The 24,628-nt window shown below is 45.5% G+C and overlaps 1 protein-coding gene across 4 annotated transcripts in view; it reads left to right on the top strand.

The window, feature by feature from the left end:
* Positions 1–24,628, top strand: part of si (sucrase-isomaltase) — a 228,583-nt gene that overhangs the window by 50,803 nt on the left and 153,152 nt on the right. For all 4 annotated transcript variants that reach the window (XM_078563786.1, XM_078563784.1, XM_078563783.1 and 1 more), the window contains 4 exons: positions 3,615–3,735; positions 3,841–3,950; positions 5,651–5,802; positions 21,846–22,017. In XM_078563786.1, coding sequence (XP_078419912.1) covers positions 3,615–3,735; positions 3,841–3,950; positions 5,651–5,802; positions 21,846–22,017 — 555 coding nt within the window. The remainder of the gene's footprint in view (positions 1–3,614; positions 3,736–3,840; positions 3,951–5,650; positions 5,803–21,845; positions 22,018–24,628) is intronic.

Below are 24,628 nucleotides of genomic sequence, written 5' to 3'. Positions count from 1 at the left end.
ATTTTCACATTATATCTGACCAGAAACCTCTGCTGGGATTATTTGGAGAGGATAAGGCGAATCCCGCCTCCCTCCACATTGCATCTGCTCACATCCAGAGGTGGGCACTGATATTGGCTGGTTATGAATACACTTTTATTTGTTGATCGGGAAGCCAGATCGCACATGCTGACGTGCTCGAGCCACCTCCCCCTGCCAGGTAACACTGTGAAAGTTCCAATTCCCCAGGAACTTGTCTTATTTCTAAATCTTTTGGATTCATCCCCTGTCCAGGCCAAACAAATCCATGAGCGGGCAAGCCAAGATCCACTTTTATCCCACGTCTGGGAGCAGGTCTTGAATGGACGGTCAGGCGAGCCAAAGGCTGATGACATGTAGCCCTATTTCAGTCACAGCTGCCAGGACGGCATATTGCTCTAGGAAGCAAGGGTTTTCGTGCCCCCGAGAGGGCGAAGACCATAACTGGCCGAATTACGTAGCGCTCACCCTGGCATTAGTAGGATGAAGATGCTTGCGCACAGCTATTTGTGGTGTCCAGGGAAACCCTAGTCAACAGTTGTCTTCAATGCCAGCAGGTACAAAAGCTACCCCACTTAGCTCCATTGCATCCCTGGGAATGGCCAGAGCGTCCATGGATGCGCCTCCATGTCGACTACATGGGGCCCTTCTTGGGCACGATGTTCCTTTTACTAATAGATGCCCACTCCCAAGTGGATGGATGTCTACGAAATCCAGTCACCTACGTCTGCTGCCACCATAGACCTTTTGCAACAGAGTTTTGCAGTGCATGGGTTACCAGATGTGCTCGTGTCAGACAACGGGACTGCATTTACCAGTGGAGAGTTCCACAGGTTTGCACTTTCAATGGTATAACTCATATCAAAACCTCGCCTTACCACCTCGCCCCTAATGGTTTGGTTGAAAGGGCGGTCCAAACTTTTAAGTCCGGGATGAAAAAGCTGGACAGGGATTCCATCAGCACCAGTTTGTCACGGTTCCTGTTCACATACCGGATGGCACCACACACGACCATCGGTATTGCCCCTACTGAATTAATAATGAAGAAGCATCTCCGCACCCATCTAACTCTTATCAGGCCGAATTTAGGGCAGAGGGTGGAGAGATGCCAAGAGGCCCAAAAGGCTCGCCATGATGGCCATAATCATGAAAGAAATTTCACAGCGGGAGACACAGTTCTCGCGAAGAACTTTAGAGATGGGCCCAATTGGCTATTAGGTGAAGTGAATGCCGTGACAGGACCTCTCTCCAAAATGTCTCGGTAAACGACCGAGTAATTAGACGACATGTGGATCATCTCCGGAAAAGGGAGACAGTCCCACAAGAAGGAATGCCGTCACCATTTTCGTTTGAATCTGCACTGTATGTGGAAGAAATGTTACACGATTTGGCTGTACCAGTGGGGCCAGTTGGACCTAAGAGGGCTGAAGACACAAACTTGCCCACTTCCACCGAAGAGCCTGGTGGACAGTTGAAGGGGATCTCGGAAAAACCAACTGAGGCTTTTGAGCTATGACGCTCAACACGTCCGAGGAAGCCTCTTGAGAGACTTGACTTGTAAATAGTTATTCATGTAAATAATTGGGATGTTGTGATGCTTGTCAATTGTACTTTCAAGTGAAGATGGAGGAATGTGATAAAGCGAAGTGCTATGTACCTTTAAGAGAATATAATTAGTTGACTATGTGACTGTATTGACTAATTGCGACGCAGGGTAGGATCTTGGGTAATTGTAAGTCTAGAGCAGGAGCTGATTGAGGAAGCGTACATGGTATTAGTGTTCTGTTCTTCATTCCAACAAACCACCAGCATTTGTTCAGTTAATCAGTGTCTCTGCACCAACTAATGTGTTAATATCAAGGGGGGAGCTAGCGTTCGCCGGACAAAGCGAATTTGATAACGAAAAACATAAAAATTACGGGCTAGAATTTACTCTTAACAAGCGAGCAAACAAACTAATGAGCAAACTGTGTTTTCCGTTTGCTAGCCATGTCCTTGCCTGTTTCATTTATGCGACTTTCTGCACAGGAAGTTGCATTGTTAGAAATTTAAATTAGCAATCTCTATTGAAGGGAGGTCTTGTGGCACAATAGGTCGCGTCCCTGCCTCGGAGCCAGAAGCTCCAAGTTTGAGTCTCATTCCAGGACTTGATGGCCATGGAAGGTGTGTTTACAATATGGCCAAACAGGTTGATTATCAACCTGTAAATCCTTCCAAAATGCCTATGAGAGACAGTAAGTACAGGAACGTCTCCTGGTCAGCCAGGCTTGATGTGGAGTGGCACCCTTCAAGCTACAATCTCTGGCAACAGGCTAGTGACCTGTTCCAGGAAAAACTAATCATAACAGACATAAGCATGTGTTTTGTCTGCCCCGTGTCACAAGGCAGGGAAAAACCTCTGTCTCTGCTTGAGGACCTGGGGCCTGTGTGAACAGTGCAAGCAACAGTGTTTCTCCTCAAGTAATCATATTGAAGTATTTTTAATGAGTAACACAGAACCTGAACCAGGAGCTGTGGCTGGATTTTGAAACAGTTCAGAGTCAGGAGCAGATGCAGGTGGCTCCGCAATTGTGTGCCGCTAGCTTTTGAGCAGTTTGGAGTCACAATCTTGACCCCGAGCCATTTTTGGAGAGGCCAGGTCAGGTTCAGAATGGTTACCAAGCAATGAGTAGCCAATTGAGGGAAATTGCTGTTCCTGTGCTGGATTTCCAGCAATGCGGATAAGAGACATTGGCCTGGACCATGGCCAGGCAACCATGGTGGGCTCATATCAGGAAATGTGGGCTGGAGAAGTGGGGGGAGCTTCATCCAGTGAGTGAGCACCCCCCCCCCCCCCCCCCAAACACACCTAACCACCACCAACCCCCTCTCCGCAAGGCTGTGACCATTTTAAATTTCAAAAACTGACATCACCTGCAGAGGGCACCTCCATGTTGGGGCTGCTGATGTGTCAGTGCTTACGGGCCTCCCAATGACAGTCAGTCTTGGGAGCCCACCTGCCATCCTTACTTGGATGGTGAACCTGCTCCCTCTCACTAGTTGACCTGTCCCTTAAAAAAAATCTTCAGACTAGTGAAAAAACAGAATTAGGAGAGAATAGATTACAAAACAGAGAAAAAAAGCACTCAAAGAAAAATTCAAATAAAAACTTGATTTACATTTTATTTAATCTCCAAAAATAAAACTTTACACTTTTAATTTTCAGTGCCAGAGAGGTTGTTTAGCAGTAATTAAGGCTTATCACAACATTAAAGAACGGGCACTCAGACTGAACTGGATAAATCCTAACTTTCTGTGCCAAGCATAGTCTGTATCTCTGACACCACTATAGGAACTTCATGCCGTTTATTACATTGGAATGAGGAACTAGCTGGCAAAGTGCTGTTTTCACGCAGTTTATGGAAGAGTGGTGGAGCTCAGACAGCTCCAGACAGACAGCTGTCTAGAGAGCAGCGTCTAGATTTTTGCATTTAACTGTGCATTTGTGGTTGCCTGAAGCTGCTGTCCGATTTGTGCCTAAAGGTAAGCACCATTAGCCTGACCATGATTTTTAGTGTAAATTCTGGCCCATTATCTTGCACTTTTCTTTTTCTTAGGAACGTTGTGAAGCTCGAGGTTGCTGTTGGAAACCAGTGAGCAGTGGAAATGGGCCCTGGTGCTTCTTTGCTCTGAATATTGGATACAAGATCAAGGAAAGTCAAAAGAAAACTCAAACAGGTCTGTACTGCAGCTCAAATGACTCACTTTGTTATCTGCTTCCTTTATGCGAACTGAATATTTTTATTGATGAGTGCATTTAACCAAGATCCTGTTTTGTAAAAGGGTTTGAAACTCAGCTGTACCGTTTACCTTCACCCTCCCTTTATGGAAATGACATTGAAAGATTGCTATTGACTGGAGAAAAACAGACAGCAAATCGCTTCCGATTCAAGGTTAGTGTGCTTCAAAGAGAAATTAAATCTTTGGGTTTTCTACTACCATAATTTTAATACAAATATGAAATACAGAATTCATTTTTAACTTACTTTTTAATCATAGAGATAGGATAAATGGCAAAATATAGATACAATAAAAGAAACAGCTGATTAATGTTTTTTGTTAATGAGTACATGTTTATAGCACCAGCTTATAGTGTGCTTTTAATTTGACCTTGAATGATAACACTGAATGTACAATTAACCAAGATAATATGATTACCATACAGAAGGAGGCCATTCAGCCTGCCTGTCTGGAGGCCATGTCTATGCTGACCCTCTGAAGGAGCAATTCAGCTAGTGCCACTCCCCTATTTTTTCCTCATACCCCTGAATGTTTTTCTTTTTCAGTTAATGATCCAATTCACTTTTGAAAGCCTCAATTGACCCTGCCTCCATCACACTCTCAGGCAGTGCATTCCTCATGTTGCCATTGTGTCTTTTGCCAATTACCGAAATTCTGTGCCCTCTGGTTCTCGCTCCTTCCATGATTGGGAACAGTTTCTTCCCATCTACTCTTTCCAGACTCTGACCAAGATTTTGAATACCTCTATAAAATCTCCTCTCAACCTACTCTTCCCCAAGGGAAACAGTCCCAACTTCTCCAATCTTCTGAAACCCTTCATTGCTGGAACCATTCTCGTGAATCTTTTCTTCACCCTCTCTAATACCCAGAACTGGACACAATACTGCAGTTGAGGCCGAACCATTGTTTAATACAAGTTTAGCGTAACTACCTTGCTTTTGTAGTCTCTGTCCCTATTAATAAAGCCTAGAATACTGTATGCTTTATTAACCACTCTTTCAACCTATCCTGTCATCTTCAATAATTTCTGCACAGATCCCTCTGCTCCTGCCCCCACTTTAGAATTGTACCCTTTATTTTACATTGCCCCTTTGCGTTTCTCCTACTAAAATGAATCACTTCACACTTCTCGACATTAAATTTCATCTGTCACTTGCCTGCCTATTTCACCAACCTGTCTATGTCCTTTTGAAGTCCTACGTTATCCTACTCACGGTTCACAATACTTACAAGTATCCGCAAATCCTGAAATTGTGCCCTTTACTCCAAGGTCTGGGCTATTAATACATATTGGAAGAGCAGGGGGTCCTAACACTGATCCCTGAGAACTCCAGTATAAGCCTGTTCCAGTTCAAAAAACAACCGTTCACCACTACTGTTTGTTTCCTGTCACTCAGCCAATTTTGAATCCATGTTGCAACTGTCCCTTTAGTTCCATGAGCTCCAACTTTTCTCGCAAGCCTGTTGTGCAGCACTTTATTAAATGCCTTTTGGAAGTCCATTTACACCACATCAACAGCATTACTCTCATCAACCCTCCCTGTTACCTCAACAAAAAACTCAAGCAAGTTAGTTAAACGTGATTTGCCATAAACAAATCCATGCTGGCTTTCCAGAAATAGTAGTTCTCTATGCTTCAGAATGCTCAGTTTTTTCACTTCTTTGTATGATATTTGATTTTCAAAATAATTAGCTACTAAAACACGTAATTAAAATTATTGGGCAGCAACCTCTGGTTTTGCAATTATCAGATTGATGCCTTAGTGAATAGATTGGCACTTAAGGCATCATTTTATATTTTTAAATTTGTGCTTCTGACAGACATATTCATTTTATTAACTGCCATGTTAAGATTACAGATGCTAACAAACATCGATTTGAAGTTGCGCATGAAAACATTAAATCATTTGAGGGTCCTGCCGCAACGAATCCTAATTACGAAGTTGAGCTTAATAAGAATCCTTTTGGAATTATAATCAGGAGAAAGTCCACCAGAACTGTTCTGTAAGCAATTTTCTCCCTAATACGTATTTGAGACAATGTTGACACAAAATATTCGTAACAAACTCATTATTACAATATGAAATCCTTCTGTCTACTCTTTGGTGGTATTAAAAGTAAACATTGAAAATGGTGACAAGAAATTTTACATGAAGGCGTTTATGTTGCTAGCTTTACTCAATACAATTTAAAGGCAAAAGCGATATTACTAAAAAGGAAGAGGCCCTATTGGCTTATTCTGCACCAATTGTCCCAATCAGTACCTGTCTCAATATGTTTTGTATATTGTCTCGCAATTCCTTATGAATGTTTTCTCATGTCCATTCATTTTCCTGTGAATTCAGCACATGTACACTCAGAGAAACAAATTTGTCCCAGTCACTGGCCTTTCTTGAACCTTATTATTTGTCAATTCATGTGATGCAGCACCATAATCAGAATCTCCAAGCACCCACTCAACTCAACCGCACACCCCGAGCATATTAAAAATTAGATCATATCTTTCAAGCTTTTTTTCTGGAATCATAAACAGCTTCAGTTCTGTTAAACTCTCAGTAACGTAGAGCTCTGAATCCTGGGGCTCATCCATATTATTTTCCATCACTATTCTTCAATGTGGCATTGTAAGCTGTTCTCACTCTTTCTGTAACATATAGAAACCTTTTTAGGCAGAATAGGTTAATGGGCAGGCTACTTAGTAGTATCTTTCTAATGCACTTCTGATACAAGCTTTATGAAAAGGTAAACATTACTAGACCATAAATTCCAAAGGGTAATCTTGTGTATATTTACAAAGCCTAACTTTGTTTAAAATAACCACCATAACATTTTATGCGGTATTAACAATCATTCACTTATCAGAAATCTTAGAAATGCATCCACTGTGCCAAAGTTGAGGGATGTGAACCTTTCTGAACAGATTAGAATTGCCACATGGCCTAGAATTTCCTCTAGTTTACATTGATTTTATCAGCACAATCTGGCTGAAATCTATCAAAACAGCATAAAAGATCGAGGAATCCTAAAGCAAGTTTCCACAATCTTTAATGCTGGTTTAAGCAGGCCCAGCCCACAAAACTTACCATTCTTCCAGATCAAAATGATGAAACTGCCATGTTTCCATCTATTGCGCTCATTTGCAGTCATCCAAGGAGGGTTTTCAACCTGAGCTTGATCATTAGGCACACAGGCGACACATTTTGGAAGTTTTTAAATATTAAATATATTTAATTTATTAAGAAGCTAACTAATAAATGGTTCAGTATAAATTTTTAAGTCATTTCCAGTGATTTAAATTCAAGTTGCTCATAATTAGAGGATTAAACAATCTTATAATGTTTATTTTTTGTGATATTCATAAAACTGCACAAGGTTATCACTTTTAAATACATCAATGAATATATTTAAATGAAAATTAAAAATAGCAAACAATTACATTCTAGTAAGTTAATCCATTACGTGGCTCATATGGAAAATTTTCAGGGTTAATTTTGGTAACCCCAGTGCATGATTAACCCATGACTGCTACTTCCAATGCAGACAGCAGACCAACTTTATACTGCCTACTAATTAATATGATTGTAGCATGCAGCGAGTGCTAAATGCATTGTTGAGTGGTTGCACGCCTCAGCAGAGGGTCCAAAATTATGAAAGACCAGCTAGCCTGCACTCCTTAAAGACAACCTGTATTTCTTAAAGAACACGTGCACTGAGGTTGGATAAGGTGCCTGGAAGTTGTCCTGCAGCTACTTTTGATCTGAGAAGTATTCAATGATGTCACAACATGGGAGTGGACTCCAAGATTTTCCGATAATGCAATGGCAACCTTATGAACCTCCAGGATTTTGACCCAGCGACAGTGAAGAAACAGCAATATATTCCCAAGCCAGGATGGTGAGTGGCTTGGAGGGGAACATCCAGGCAGTGTTCCCATGTATCTGCTGCCCTTGCCTTCTGGATGGTAGTGGTCGTGGGTTTGAAAGATGCTGTCTAAGAAGCCTTGGTGAGTTCTTGAAGTGCATCTTGTAGATGTTATACACTGCTGCTATTGTGTGACGGCGGTGGAAGGAGTGATTGACACCCCATTCACAAACACTCAAGTGGTCTGCTTTGTCCTGGATAGTGTCAAGCTTCTTGAGTGTTGTTGGAGCTGCACTCATTCAGGCAAGTGGAGAGTATTCCATCACACTCCTGACTTGTGCCTTGTAGATGGTGGAGAGACAGGAGTTGAGTTACTCGCCACAGGATTCCTACCCTGTGACCTGCTCTTGTAGCCACAGTATTTATATGGCTAGTCCAGTTCAGTTTCTAGTCAATGGTAACCCCAGGGTGTTGATAGTGGGGGATTCAGCAATAGTAATGTAATTGAATGTCATGGGGCGATGGTTAGATTCTCTCTTATTGGAGATGGTCATTGCCTGGCACTCGTGTGGCGCGTATGTTACTTGCCACTTAACAGCCCAAGCCTGGTCGTTTCCCAAGTCTTGCTGCATTTGGACATGGACTGCTTCAGTATCTGAAGAGTCGCAAATGGTGCTGAACATTATGCAATCAGCAAACATACCCTGGGGAACTCCTGCATTGATGTCCTGGAGCTGAGATGACTGACCTCCAACAACCACAACCGCCTTCCTTTGTGCTAGGTATGACTCCAACCAGCGGAGAGTTTTCCCCCTGATTCCCATTGACTCCAGTTTTGCCAGGGTTCCTTGATGCCGCACTTGGTCAAATGCGGCCTTGATGTCAAGGGTAATCACACTCACCTCACCTCTGGAGTTCAGCTCTTTTGTCCATGTTTGAACTAAGGCAGTAATGAGGTCAGGAGCTGAGTGGCCCTGGTGGAACTCAAGCTTAGCGCCAGTAAGCAGGCTATTGCTGAGCAAGTGACGCTCAATAGCACTGTTGATGACCAATTCCATCACTTTACTGGTGGTCGAGAGTAGATTGATATGGCGGTAATTGGCGGGGTTGGATTTATCCTGCTTTTTGTGTACAGGACATACCTGGGCAATTTTCCACATTGCTGGATAGATGCCAGTGTTGTAGCTCTACTGGAACAGCTTGGCTAGGGGCATGGCAAGTTTTGGAGTACAAGTCTTCAGTATTATTGCTGGAATATTGTCAGGGCCTAAAGCCTTTGCAGCATCCAGTGCCTTTAGTCATTTCTTGATATCAGGTGGAGTGAACCGCATTGGCTGAAGACTGGCATCTTTGATGCTGGGGGCATCTGGAGGAGGCCAAGATGGATAATCCACTCAGCACTTCTGGCTGATGATGTTGCAAATGCTTCAGCCTTATCTTTTGCACTGATGTGCTGGGCTCCCCCATCATTGAGGATGGGGATATTTCTGGAGCCTTCTCCTCCAGTGAGTTGTTTAATTGTCCACCACCATTCACGGCTGGATGTGGCAGGACTGTAGAGCTTAGATCTGATCCGTTGGTTGTGGAATTGCTTATCTCTGTCTATCACTTGCTGCTTATGCAGTTAGGCACTGCAAGTAGTCCTGTGTTGTAGTAACTTCACCAGGTTGACACCTCATTTTTAGATATGCCTGGTGCTGCTCCTGGCATGCCCTTTTGCACTCCTCATTGAACCAGAATTGATCCCCTGGCTTGATGGTAATGATAAAGTTGGGGGATATGCCGGGCCATGAGATTACAGATTGTGATTGAGTACAATTCTGCAACTGCTGATGGCCCACAGCGCCTCATGGTTGCCCAGTCTTGAGTTGCTAAATCTGTTCGAAACCTATCCCATTTCACACCGTGGTAGTGCCACACAACACAATGGAGGGTATCCTCAATGTGAAGACGGGACTTTGTCTTCACAAGGACTGTGTGGTAGGCACTCCTACCGATACTGTCACGGACAAATGCATCTGCAGCAAGCAGGTTGGTGAGGATAAGGTCAAGTATGTTCTTTCATCTTGTTGTTTCTCCCACCACCTGCCGTAGACCCAGTCTAGCAGCTATTTCTTTTAAGACTTGACCGGCCTGGTCAGTAGTGGTGCTTCGGTGCCACTCTTGCTGATGGACATTGAAGTCCTGCACTCAGAGTATATCCTGCGCCCTTGCCATCCTCAGTGCTTCCAGCAAATGGTGTTCAACATGGAAGGGCACCGATTCATCAGCTGAGGGAGGGCGGTACATGGTATTCAACAGGAGATTTCCTTGCCCATGTTTGACCTGATGCCATGAGACTTCATGAGGTCCAGAGTTGATGTTGAGGACTCCTAGGGCAACTCCCTCCCGACTGCATACCATTGTGCTGCCACCTCTGCTGGGCCTGTCCTGCTGATGGGACAGGACATACCCAGGGATGGTGATGGTGGTGTCTGGAACATTGTCTGTAAGGTATGATTTTGTGAATATGACTATGTCAGGCTGCTGCTTGACAATTTTGGCACAAGACCCCAGATGTTAGTAAGGAAAACTTTGCAGGATCAACAGGGCTGAGTTTACCATTGTCGTTTCTGGTGCCTAGGTCGATGCCAGGTGGTCCATCCGGTTTCAACCCTTTGTGACTTTTTAGCGGTTTGATACAACTGACTGGCTTGCTAGGCCATTTCAGAGGGTGTTTAAGAGTCAGCCGCATTGCTGTGGGTCTGGAGTCACATGTAAGCCAGACCAGGTAAGGTTAGCAGATTTCCTTCCCTAAAGGATGTTAGTAAACCAGATGGGTTTTTACAACAATCGACAATAGTTCCATGGTCATCATTAGATTTTTAATTCCAGATTTTAATTGAATTCAAATTTCACCATCTGCCGTGGTGGGATTTGAACCTGGGTCCTCAGAGCATTACCCTGGGTCTCTGGATTACGCTGTTGGAGGCCAACAATGGCACCAGTGATGGAGTTCAACCTGCGCAAAAGTGGAGAACTGATCTCCTGGACCAAGGTCTCCTTGGCAGCCTCCATCTTACCAGTGTTGACCTCACTGCATTGGCATGCCAGCACTAGCACCTCATACTGAAGGTGGACAAACTCCTCCATCATGCCTTGCAACTTGAGGAGTGCAGCAGACATCCCTTCCTGATACTCCCAAGCTTGCCTTTGCAACTCCAGCAGCTGAGATTTGACCGAGTCCAGAGGCTCCTCATTTGAATCGGACTCAGCAGATTTCTGGACTCCAACAGTCCTCCAAGTGCCGAAACCTGGGAAGTCCCTGCCACCACCTGCTGTGAACAGACTGTGCAATGTGCTCACCAGATTGTGAACCTGAGACTATTCTAGAACCAGGTCCCACCGAGGTGTGTATCTCTGCACTGGTGGAGGGTGTGGGTGAGTGGCTGTGATGGGTCTTCAATTAGGGGGTCATCAGATTGTTTTTCTGAAGTGTCTTCAGGGCTTGAGTCAAGGACCTGGCTCGTGGACCTCCTCAGCTGCTTCCCAGATGTGCCTGCAAAAGCAAAGAGAGATAATTAGTGCATGGCAGTGGACTGTGGAACAGGGGAACTCACTCACAGCATGGTCGTCTGATGGATGTTGCACTGCTGGATCCTCACTTGGTTGAGCACAGCCGACCTCACCGTCAGCACAGGAACAGTCCAGATCATTGCTGGCCAGCTGGATGACTCTCTTTTCAAAGTCTGTGAGAACCTTGATGTCAGTCATTCCTCCACCAGTCTGCAACCTCTCCCTTTTGTTGTATGCCAGCTTGTCCTGCATGAGGACAGATGGAGAGAGTGTAAACAGGATGCCTGTCAGGCCAGATGAGAAGGATACCTGGTATGTTTGGGTCATGGTGGTCCCATGGATGGGATGAGGACAAAATCCGCAGAGCAGTTGAAGGTGTGTGAGAGAGGGTGAATGGTGATGTCCCTTGAACTGGCAGTGAGTGAGATCCCTGTGGATGTGTGATGGGTTTGTGACTATGTGAGTTGAGAGTGATGAGAAGAGTGACTTACCCTGGCGGAACGGAGGAGATCATTCATCCTCTTGCAGCATTGGGTGGCTGTCCTCTTTTGCCCGGCATTGGCACTGACCACTGCTGACACTGAATCCCATGCTGGATCGGTGACCTTGCTTGCAGGTCTTCGCCCTGAGTGGGGATAGAGGACTTCACAGCTGGCCTGCACTGTGTCCAGTAGGTGCCCAAGGGTGGCATCACTAAATTTGGGCACAGCATGTTTCCTCCCTTTGTCAGCCATAACTTTGCAGCAGCTTCCAAACCCTTAGAGAGAGCTAGCTCTGTGCAGGGGCTTCCTTTAAATATGGCACCCGGATTACTGAAGGCCTGAGGTGACAGCGGAGCGGGCGAATCAGAGGCCGTCCCACCAGCGATCCGGTATTTCCCGTGAATGCATTATTAATGAGGCGGGACGTGTCAGGAATGGGACAATACGGCGCAAAAACCGCCATTGCGTCCAGCGGGTAAAATGTCTTTTTTCACAACTGCTACCGCACTTTGTACAACTCTGGGACGATTCCCCCCGTGGTACTCAGAAAAATTAATTGGACTGAAGGTTGATAAATCCATTGGGCCAGATGGACATCACAGAGTTTTGAAGAAGTTGACTCTAGAATTAGTGGATGCATTTCTATGGATTCGGGGGTTCCTGCAGACTGGAAAGTAGCAAGTGTAACCCCACTTTGAAGGGGCAGGCTACAGAGAGGCTGATGGTGTGAACACTGAAATGCTTGTTGCATTGGCAGGTCTGCCAAAGGTCTGAAATCACTGTCAAGGAGTATTACAGCAATGCTTCACGGAGCTTGGAGCCCATTCTTTCCAGATGCCAACTCTATTCGTGCAATTGTGGACCCTACCAAGATGCAACATCTGATGGATGATTTCTTAGTTTCAATTGCAATAGAAGCAGAAACCCCCCCAATGTCTGAGTGCTGCAGTGGAAGGTGAAACTTCTGTCATGCAAGTTTAGCTTGTTGTCATTCAAGCTCAGACTGCTGCCACCATGGCTGTGCATTACAGTGTTCGATGAGACTTTGGATTGGGGAGAGCAGATTTTAGTAAAATAAGGCAGCATCTGGCCAATGTAGACTGGGAACAGCAACTTGTGGGGAAATCTACAGAGAAGCATTGGGGGGGGGGGCGTTCAAAAAGGAAATGGGGAGTGTACAGGCTCAACATGTTCCCTCTAGGGTGATAGGAAGGAGTAACAAGCCCAGAGAACCATGGATGACCTGAGATATTCAGGATACGATGAGAAGGAAAAGAGAGGCTTTTAGGTACAAGGGAAGCAAATCAGCGGAAGCATTGATGGAGTACAGAAAGTGCAGGGTGGACCTTAAGAAAGCAATTAGGGGAGCATAGAGGGGATATGAGAAAGCTCTGGCTGGTAAAAGTAGGGAAAATCCCAAGATATTGTACAAGTATATCAATGGGAAGAGGATAACCAGGGAAAGAGTAGGGCCCATTAGTGACCAAGTGGGCAATTTATGGGTGGAGCCAGAGGACATTGGTAGAGTGTTGAACAAATACTTCACATCCGTCTTCACCCAAGAGAATGAGGATGCCGGCATCAAACTTGGGGAGAGAGACTGCGAGGTTCTTGAGCAAATTGATATAGGGAGTGACAATGTATTGGAGGTGTTGGCAGGCTTAAAAGTGGTCAAATCTCCAGGTCCAGATAATTTGTGTCCCAGACTGTTGAGGGAGGCAAGGGAGGAGTTTGCAGGGGCTTTGACCCAAATTTTTAATTCCTCTCTGGCCACGGGGGAGGTGCCAGAGGACTGGAGAACAGCTAATGTGGTTCCACTTTTTAAGAAAGGTTGTAGAGATAAGCCAGGGAACTACAGGCCAGTGAGTCTCACGTCAGTGGTAGGGAAACTATTGGAGAAAGTTCTGAAGGAGAGTATCTATCTCCACTTGGAGAGGCAAGGTTTGATCAGGGATAGTCAGCATGGCTTTGTCAGAAGGAGGTCATGCCTAACAAATTTGATTGAATTTTTTGAGGAGGTGACCAGGTGTGTAGATGAGGGTGGTGCAGTTGACGTAGTTTATATGGATTTCAGCAAAGCCTTTGACAAGGTCCCACATGGGAGACTTATAAAGAAGGCAAATGCACATGGGATACAGGGTAATTTGATAAGGTGGATTCAAAATTAGCTGAGTTGTAGGAGACAGAGGGTGATGACAGAAGGATGCTTTAATGGCTGGAAGCCAGTGTCCAGTGGCGTACCACAGGGATCTGTACTGGGTCCCCTATTATTCATCATTTATATAAACAACATAGATGACTATGTGGGGGGTAGGATTAGTAAGTTTGCAGATGACACAAAGATTGGCCGGGCAGTTAACAGTGAGATTGAGTGTCTTGGGCTACAGGAAGATATAGATGGGATGGTCAAATGGGCAGATAAGTGGCAGATGGAATTTAACCCTGAAAAGTGTGAGGTGATACACTTTGGAAGGAGTAATTTGACAAGGAAGTATTCAATGAACGGCATGGCACTAGGAAGTTCTGAGGAACAAGGGGACCTTGGCGTGTGTGCCCATAGATCTCTGAAGTCGGAGGGGCATGTTATTGGGGTGGTGAGAAAAGCATATGGGACACTTGCCTTTATCAATCGAGGCATAGATTACAAAAGTAGGGGGATTATGTTGGAATTGTATAGAACCTTGGTGAGGCCACAGCTGGAGTACTGTGTGCAGTTCTGGTCGCCACGTTATAGGAAGGATGTGATTGCACTGGAGGGGGTGCAGAGGAGATTCACCAAGATGTTGCCTGGGATTAAACATTTAAGTTATGAAGAGAGGTTGGATAGACTTGGGTTGTTTTCATTGGAGCAGAGAAGATTGAGGAGCGGTCTGATCGAGGTGTACAAGATTATGAGGGGCATGGACAGGATGGATAGGGAGCAGCTGTTCCCCTTAGTTGAAGGGTCAGTCACAAGTGGACATCAGTTCAAGGTGAGGGGCAGGACGTTTAGGGGGGATGTGAGGAAAATCTTTTTTACCCAGAGGGTGGTGACGATCTGGAATGCGCTGCTTGGGAGGGTGGTGGAGGAGGGTTGCCTCACATCCTTTAAAAAGTACCTGGATGAGCACTTGGCACGTCATAACATTCAAGTCTATGGGCCAAGTGCTGGTAAATGGGATTAGGTAGGCAGGTCAGGTGTTTCTCACGTGTCAGTGCAGACTCGATGGGCCGAAGGGCCTCTTCTGCACTGTGTGATTCTGTGATTCTAAGACTTGCAGGGTGTCACATCAGTTCAGCAATCTGTCCTCCAAGAGATTACAAGGATTGCTGAGGCACTGCCCCACAGGAGTGGCAGTGACTTTGTGGAGCACGAACTTGTTGCCCTGACAGGATGACAGCATTCATGTTCCCACCACTGCCACTCTGCCAGTGCCCTTGCTGTTGCCTGTTGGCCAGCCCAGACTTCTGCCACCCATGTTGAAATAGTGCAGTCCATTGGCAGGCATTCTAGATCCAGAGCTGCTTGAGCTCGTACTGCAAGGCAATCTACAGTCTACTCCACTGAAAGTCAGCAGCCCTTCACCAGCCATGCTCTAGCCACTGAGGTAGCACTGTATAGGAGCAGTAGGACAGCGAAGGCACAAGTATTTTAGGTGCTAAGGGAATGCACAAAAGTTGTTAGTTTATTTATATACAATATGTCATGCTTTGATTTTTAAATTTGGTTTGAATTGTTTATTTTGTATTGGTTTTTATTTTTGCATTGTCGCCAAGGAGATATATGATGGTCAGTAACATGGGAAGGTAATGACTGGGACTGTTGATGAATGGGGAATTGGATGTGCCCTCAAGGTGGTAAGATTAAGCAGCATGGAGCAGACCACCCCAAATCTTGATACCTGCTCTGCTAAGTACTTCAGGATTCCGTCAGAGTGGTCTAGGCAAGTAGAAGTATTGCTTCAACATGCCAGTCATCTGATCTATCATGATTCATATGGCAGCCTGGCTTTTATTATATGCAGTTGGGCATCAGAGACTTGAACCAGTCAGCTGTCACTCAGTAGCCATCCTTTGGTTGGCTATGGTAGCACAAATACAGATGGCACAGCAGACTGCCACATAATTAAGGCATTATGATTGCTGCCAGGATCCTGGGCATTGATCTGCATGATTCTCTACATATGGTTGCAGTCCAGCCAACGATTGAAAGAGTTGCGGTTTACCTCAAAGTTGACATTCAGCACCTGGAAAGCAATGTGCGCACAGTGAGTGTCACCCTGCACCATGAGAAAACCCGTAATCCTGATAAAGTTGCATGCTCGCTCTCTGCTGTTCTCTGACAAGTGAGAATGAAATATAGTTAGGTCTCTTTGAAGAGAGGCCCCCAGTGACCTCCTCTATGCAACAATGGACAGCAAACTGTGAAACGGTGCAAATATCTCCAGCTCAAGTTTGGAAGGACACTGATGCATAAAAGTTGATGACCACATTCACCTTCATAGTAACTGGCAATGTAGTCTTTGAGCTGCTTTGAGGTTGCAGTTATGTTTGCAACAGTTGACAGATTTCAGTGAGGGTATCTTGTTGAAATGAAGACGTCTGACACATTGGCTGGGACTTTCTGTGCCCACCGGCATTGGGTGTGTTTGGTGGCACGAGCGGACAATGTGGCGGGATCAGTTTCACGACGGCGTGAAACCAGTTTGTGATTGCCCGCTAAGCCCGCTGATGGCAGGCCATGTTTCCCGCCATCAGACATTGGGAACCTCATTGTAATACATCAGCATACCATTATTAGGCCTACCCGCCAGAATCCTCACCAACCCCCCCACCCCTCTACTGGATTGTCCGTCCACGTCGGCGGGAAAGCATGCCGATGTCCAACACATCTTGGCAAGTGTGACATGCAGAAATCGGGACTTATCCGCCAGGGCTTTGCTCACATCACGGACATCCAAGGGGCAGAAAATGCTGGAGCCTGACACCAACGGCACACTGGAGGAATGTCCATGGCATGCTGGGTGGATTCCCATGGACATGGCTTTGCTGTGAAGCAGGGCACGGAAGTTGGATAGTCACCATTGATGCTCATAATGGGTGATGTTCAAGGGGATGGAAGAGGAAAGGCTAGGATTGGCTGGGAAGAGGCGTTGGCGGGATGAGGTGGGGATGGGGGAATGAAGATGTCAGGATGGGGTGAGGCTGGGAGTTGGGGAATGACGGTGTCAAGATGGAGGAAGGTTCGGAGGGGGGAATGAAGGTGTCGGGGGGCGGTGAGTTTGGGAGTGGAGGGAATTAAGATTTTGAAGGAGGGGGTTGGAGGAGAGGGAGGGAGTTTTGGGGGCGGAGGGAGTAATGGGGGAGAAGGCCGCAACTGGGAAGGTAGATGTAAGGGGGGGTAGAAGATGCAAGGGTAAGAGTATGGAGACGTGAGGGTGTCCAGGAGGAGGAAGGGGTGCAGAGATGAGAAAGTGTCCAAGGGGAGGAAGGGGTGCAGAGAGGGGAGGGAGTAAGTGTTGAGGTAAAAGTAAGAGTGGAGGAAGGAATCGAGAAGGCTCGGAGTAAGGCTGGAGGAAGAAGTAAGGCTGGAGAAAGGAATCAGGAAGGGGGAAGGGTCTAAGCGCGGTGGGGGGGGGGTAGCGAGGGGGTGTGGAGTGGGGTATGTACAGGTGAGAACATGCACGGGAGGATCAGATGGGTCCATATCTGCATCCTGGGGAGTGAACTGAGGGTGGGTGCGGTATGGAGGATAGGTGAGAATGACTGAGGGCAGAGTAAGGCGGGAGGGTGAGGGTTCGACGGCAGCGATAGAAGGGACGGCGAGGGTGATTGGTGGGGACTGGGAAGCAGACACGGACGCTGGAGGTGGAGGGAGGAGTTCAGGGAGTTGAAGGTGGATGGGGGTGGGATTTTCATGAAGGAAAGGAATGTGCACATTCACCTGGACATCCCCGAAGGAAAAGGGTTATATACAGAGGGGAGGTGGAAGGTGATGCCGGGGAGCGTCAACTGTGAAGGGGGAAAGGAAATGGGTGACAGGGGGAAGGGAAAAGATGGGGGAGTGCACGAAAAACCGAATTAAGACCATGCTTGCTAAATTGAAAGTGAAACAAGAGTCCTGGATGGCAAAATCATGTGTTGCATGGGAATGTGACCAGGGGTTAGGCGGAGATGCAGGCCAGCTCAGTTGGACAACAGAAAGAACCCCAACAGGCAGCATTCAAAATGCTCAGGACATTGAGATGAGTATGAAATGTGAAGGATTCGCGGGTGAGGGAGAGTGCTTGCACGATGCTTTGAAAGGCCTTGCCATACACACACTTTTTCCTCCAGAATCACTCGGCTATTCCATCTCTTCTGCGGCGATGGGTCTTCTAGGCTGCATATTTCCACCTCTTCACTGGAGGAGGAATCCTCTTGGCTACAAATGAGGACATGGATGGAGCTGAGGGTCTGGCTGGCTAAGGGTGTTGGTCCCCTGGCAGAGCTCCCTGTGAACCAAAATAGAGTTAAATAGTGCATGGCAGCACAGTCAAAAACAGGAAAGAGAGCACTCACAGTTGCGCTGATGAAGCGATGATCTGGTGCAGTGTTCACCGCTGACCTCACCGTCGCCGCTGGCATGGTCCACATCCTCACCAGTCAGCACGATGGCACGCTCCTCAAAGTGGGTGAGGTTCCTAATGTGGGCCAATCCACCCCCCTGTCTGGGACCTCTCCCCGCTGATGTGAGCAGGCTTCTCCTGCATGAAAATAGATGAAGAGAGTGTGAGCAGGACACGTGGCACTGTGTGGAATGTTTGTGTGGTGAGCGGAGACATAGACAGGATGAGGACATGAGCTCGAGAGGATATGAGACTGATGAAGTTGTGAGAATGTGTGTGAGAGTTAGTGGTGTTGTCCCTTGTGGTGTGAGATCCCAGTGGATGTGTGATGGGTGTGTGAGTAAAGAATGATGAGAAGAGTGAGTTAACCTGGCAGAACAGTTGAGACCATTCATCCTGAAGTAGCACTGAGTGGCTGTCCTCTTTTGCAGGGCATTGGCGCTGACCACAGCTGCCACCACCTCCCAAGCCTGTCATGTCATGGTCATGCCGCTGCCCATCCTGGGGCCAGAGTGGGGGTAGAGGACATCCCGGTACCCAACTCCACTGCATCCAAAAGGCATTCCAGTGAAGCGTCGCTGAACCTGGGGCTGCAATCTTCTTGCCTTTTGTGGTCATCTTCCCTGCAGCAGTCGTGGCCTGGAAGCACTGAGATGTGAGCGCGCAGCTGGACTTTAAATATGGCGCCCGGCATGGTGAAGCAGCGAGGTGATGGCGGGCAGGCGAATCAGAGCCCACCTGCCGTGGAAATGGTGTGTTTCCCGGGAATGCATAAATAATGTGGCAGGTCTGGGACAATATGGCATGAAAAGCCGCCATCACGGCCAACTGGTAAAACATTGTTTTACCTGCCCTGTACCACACTTAGTACAAACCTGGAACGATTCGCCCATTGTTTCTTGCTGAGGTTTAGGTAGGAAACTTAACCCCAAAGACCCTGGGCAGATCTAACCTCTTGCTGACAGCCCTCCTCATTTTTCTCCTTCCCCCTCTTCTAGCAGCTTGTTCTGCTTTGTTTTGGCTCTGTTCATTCTCCTGGTCATGCTGTAATCCAAGAGGGACGTCAACTACTGCACCATGTCTGTGAGCAACTGGTTTTTGCAGAAGCCTTAAAGTCAGGACTGCAGAGTAAAGGGTTAACTGTAACACTACTATAATAATAGCTACTGAGCATGTGCATAAGGAGTGGTGTCATAATGATTTTACTCAGGTTCTCCTCACTCATATCTCTAAGAGAGGAGCAGTATCTCTTGTTCTGATGTTCTGTAATCTTGTATATGGCTAGTTATGTAAATAAAAGTACTTTAAGGAAAGATCTCTGCCCCCAGCCAGATCTCTTACTAGAGTAAGATACGCAATATCTTCAAAGACAACCCAACAATAATAGAAGTACCAAGTCCTTAGCATCTGCCTCACTACACCATGCAGATTTTAACAAGTTTAAAGAACTCCAGAAAACACCAATCACTCATGCAATCATAGCAACAGCCAGTCACAATCAATCATTAACTAACCTGAAAATAGTTGATGATCCCTCTAAATTGGGGGGGGTCTTTCCTGTTGCTGAACATATGTTCAGCTGTATGTGGTTAAGAGACAAGTTTAAATGGATGTTGAGCTCCAGATTGGCAGTGTGGCATCAACACAGCATTATAGGTTGATTAACATCAAGATCTGCTACTCTGTGTACTTCTTTTGGATGTTCACTGTGTGCATGTTAACACCCTCATCGGAGGTGTCAGCTGTGGCTCAGTTCATAGCACCCTCGCCTTTTGAATCAGAGGGTTGTGGGTTCATGTCCCACTCCCGGAAACCAAGAACTGTGATTGTACTCAAAAGAGTTGCAATCTGTGACTGTTGATAACTCGAAAGAATTTTGAGGTGTCAGCTGTGGCTCAGATCATAGCACCCTCGCCTTTGAATCAGAGGGTTGTGGGTTCATGTCCCAATCCCGGAAACCAAGAACTGTGATTGTACTCGAAAGAGTTGCAATCTGTGACTGTTGATAACTCGAAAGAGTTAACACCCTCATCGGAGGTGTCAGCTGTGGCTCAGTTCATAGCACCCTCGCCTCTGAATCAGAAGGTTGTGGGTTCATGTCCCACTCCCGGAAACCAAGAACTGTGAATGTACTCGAAAGAGTTACATGTGATCTGTTGATAACTCGAAAGAGTTAACACCCTCATCAATATGATATCTAGCTTGACACGCACACAAAGTGGGTATGCCATTTTGGACTTCTAAGGGGACCTGTAGCACCCAAAAAATGTGAGATATGCACTTGAATTTTGCAGCATGTTTGTGATTAGACAATCAAGTTTGGACAGAAATTTGATCTATAACTTCACTTCAGAAAAACAGTGCAGTTTCATATTGTGCCCAATTTGCCAATTGTGCCTGAAGTGGAAACTCTACCTCAGAATGTAATTTAAAGATGTAGAATGAGTCTGTACTTTGAAAATAAATTTTATCAACTTATCACATTTAGTGACAAAGCGATATAACCAGCCTGTATTTTGACCTATAATTTATCTCAGGCTAATTAAATATTACCATTAATTTAATGAACACCAATTAGTAATCAGTTATAAAAGTCATAGTGCACGGAGCAAGAGATTGGAAGTGCCATATCAAACCACTATTGACCATTTTACAGGGCACATATGGGCTATGTTTATCCCCTCTCTACTGAATTTTACAATCAGATGTATGTGAAAATGGGATTAATACATTCTGAATAGAAGTTAGGTGAACTGATGAAATCTTAAATTGCTCAATGTAACATCTTTCACAATATTTGCTTTATTGAGAGAGTGAGATTGTTGGTTTATTTTGGTTATGAAGAATTAAAAAGAGAGTAACAACCTCTCTGTGGGCAGGATTTTTAGGTCGTCGGGTGGGCGCGAACGGCGGGTCCAGAATTTGCCAGGGAACGGACCACCGACTGCAATTGGCCCACGACCGCGATTTCACGTTGGCTGGCCAATTACCAGCCAGGCAGTGTGAAGCATGCACTGAAATACTCAACACTGCTGGGGTGGGGGCAGGAGGAGGGCAGGCACTGACGTAAGTGTGGGCGAGCACTGAATGAAAGCTCCCTGAAGGCGGAGAGATGCCTCAGGGAGCTGAAGACTTCAAAACAATTAAATAAAAGATTTTAAAATCAAAAAAAAATGTCCAAGCATCACAATCAGTTACCTGAACATGTTAAAAATTCTGTCCATAGATTTTTATTTTTCTTTCATTTAATCACGGAAACCTCATCCCACCCTTGGATGAGGTTTCATCAAAAATGTAAAGCCTGCCTGGCAGATTCGCCCATCCGCCAACTGTAAGGTTGGAGGGACCACAAAAAATCGGGGACAATTGGAACTTTAACAACTTTAACTGTCTCCTGAATTGTCGGCTGACCCACATCCAACGCTCGCGCGTGGCCGCCAACCGTGTGATTTTGGGCGCATGTGTGTGCATGTCTATTGTAAACTTGCATATGTTTTCCTATTCTGATGTTTCAAGTAGTACTTTTTGCAGAATAAAAGAATAATAGTATTTCTGTCTGCAGATTTGACACTTCAGTGGCACCATTGCAGTTTGCTGATCAGTATTTGCAAATAACTGCCAGACTTCCCAGTCACAACATTTATGGACTAGGAGAGCATGTTCATAAGCACTATCGCCATGACACTAACTGGAAGACCTGGCCTATCTTCACCAGAGATGCATTTCCTAATGGGGTATGAAAGCCATTTGAATGTCAGTTTACTTTTAAATAATACCACCGGATGTTTCCACTTGCCATGTTTTTTACACTGCTCTTTTATCTTTTTTTTAACTGCTGTAACAATTTACCAGTCCCACTGCACAGTATAGTTAGAATTATGTAAGTAACTTTTTTCTTATTCCTTTATTGGGACATTGGCAACACTGACCAGCATTTAGTGCCCATCCCTAATTGCCCTTGTTCAGAGGGCATTTTAAGAGTCAACCACATTGCGGTGGGTCTGGAATCACATGTAGGCTAGACCAGGTAAGAAAGGCAGATTTCCTTACCTAAAGGATATTAGTGAACCTGATGGGTTTTTATGACAAGTGGCAATGGTTTTGTGGTCATCATCAGACTTCTAATTCCAGATCAAAAGCAGAATTACCTGGAAAAACTCAGCAGGTCTGGCAGCATCGGCGGAGAAGAAAAGAGTTAACGTTTCGAGTCCTCATGACCCTTCAACAGAACTGAGAGAACTGAGTTCTGTTGAAGGGTCATGAGGACTCGAAACATCAACTCTTTTCTTCTCCGCCGATGCTGCCAGACCTGCTGAGTTTTTCCAGGTAATTCTGTTTTTGTTTTGGATTTCCAGCATCTGCAGTAGTTTTTTGTTTTTTATTTCTAATTCCAGATGTTTTATTGAATTCAAATTTCACTATCTGCCATGGTGAGCCCCCAGAGCATTACCTGGGGTCTCTGGAATACTAGTCCAGTGACAATACCACTATACCACCACCTTCCCTATGGACATTGATGTACTGAAAAACAATTTATAAGACTTCACAAGTCTCTGTGATGTCAGCATTTGCCTCAGAAGTTTATGGTTTAAGCCCCAGTTCAGAGTTTTGAGCACCAAGTATCTAGGCTAAAGGAGGTCTTGTGATGCAATGGGTTGTGTCCCTGCCTCTGAGCCAGAAGCTCTGGGTTTGAGTCCCACCCCAGGATTTCATGGTCAAGGTGCATTCATGACATGGCCAAACAGGTTGAGTATCAACCTGCAAATCCTTCCAACGCAAGCCAATGGCAGATGATAAGAGTGGGAGAGATTACTGGTCAGCCATGTAATGGAAAGAAATTGAAGCCTCTACCATTATTACTCATAACTCCGGACTACAACAGGTATGTATGTTGCCACAGCAACTTGGACTCGTTGCAGGGGGTGATTAACTCCGTTGGCTGGATGGCTGGTGTGGATCAAATTGTTGCCAAGAAAAGCAGTTGCCACGCCGGCTGGGGTGGATTCAGGACCTGCTTCCTTGCCCTACCCATGGTGGAGGTCACGATGCAGTGGGTTGGACCTGCCTTCGGCAGAGAACTCAAGAACCAGAAGATTGGCTGACATTCCAGTGAAAGACTGCAGAAATACTACATTGTTGGAACTGTTAAACTGAGGCCTAGTCTGCCCTCTCATGGCGGATTTAAAAGACTGTTGACAATATTCAAAGAATAGCAAGTTAATTCTCTTGGTAAACATTTATCCTTTACACTACTAAACACTATTAAAGTAGAGGTGGTGAGTGATGGTTACTACAAAAAAAACACTAGAGTGGTGACTCATAGTAGCAAGGGACTTAAATGGCTTCTTTTTTTTAAAACACTTTCCTCAGACATGTTTTGCTGTTTTTCCTAATTTTTTTTTCTATGATTATCATGTTACTATTTCCCCTCACCTTTCTTCTTCTCAAGACTGCTCATGCACAGCAACAAGCAGCAATGCTTTTCCAATACCTCACATAACTGGTTATTCACTATGCTTGAGACTGGTTGGGCTGGAGTTTTGATACTGACGCGGATTGCTCGAGTCGGGAAAGTTCCAGACTCATTGGCTTGCCTCATTATAAAGGGCCCCATCACATACAATGTTTGCTCCAGGGGCGGGATCGAGTTAGGCTTGCTGACCTCAAAAGCAGATTGGAGGTGGCCACGGGGGCTGGTTAGAAGGCCCACCTTAGTTTGCTGAGACTTGGTCTCAATTAGTTTACAAGGTGTTAAGCATTCTAGCCATCCATACCCTACCAAAATTCCATTCCATTTCATACCCCATGCCACCTCCATAGCCACTCAACCAGCATCCACTATGGGCAGACCTCAGGAGTGGAGATGAAAAAAAAATTAAACTTCTAACTGCCTAATAGAGCTCTCAATCATATACACTTGATATAGAAAAACAACTTCTAATTTATGAAGCCCATTCAAATGTTTTAAGTCGCCTCAAATGGTCAATCTGTTATAAAAACAAACAAGCTTCTACTCAGTAACCACATCAAAGGCAGATAATCTTTTAGTAGCCTCTTAAAACTGGTAATCAAAATGTAAATTCAGCCCCCTGCTGAAATAAGTGGTTTTAGAACTTTTGAAATTCAGCCAAGCATTCATAATGGACTCAGCTGTAATGCTAGCCTTGGGAAATTTCAACAGTGAACCCTATTGAAACTGTAGGAACAGATCGTAACTTTTATTCTAAGCTACACCAGATGGATTGTCAATCAAAGCAGATCAGTAGCTAGTGTTTTTTTTACTCTGGCAGCTGCTCCCTTTTTCACGATTGAAAGGCTAGAGATTTAAAGAACTTCAGATCATAC

This window comes from Cetorhinus maximus, chromosome 19, assembly GCF_964194155.1.
Source record: "Cetorhinus maximus chromosome 19, sCetMax3.hap1.1, whole genome shotgun sequence".
Lineage (NCBI taxonomy): Eukaryota > Metazoa > Chordata > Chondrichthyes > Lamniformes > Cetorhinidae > Cetorhinus > Cetorhinus maximus.
Note: the sequence above shows the minus strand (reverse complement) of the source record. Positions and strands in the feature narration are given on the sequence as shown.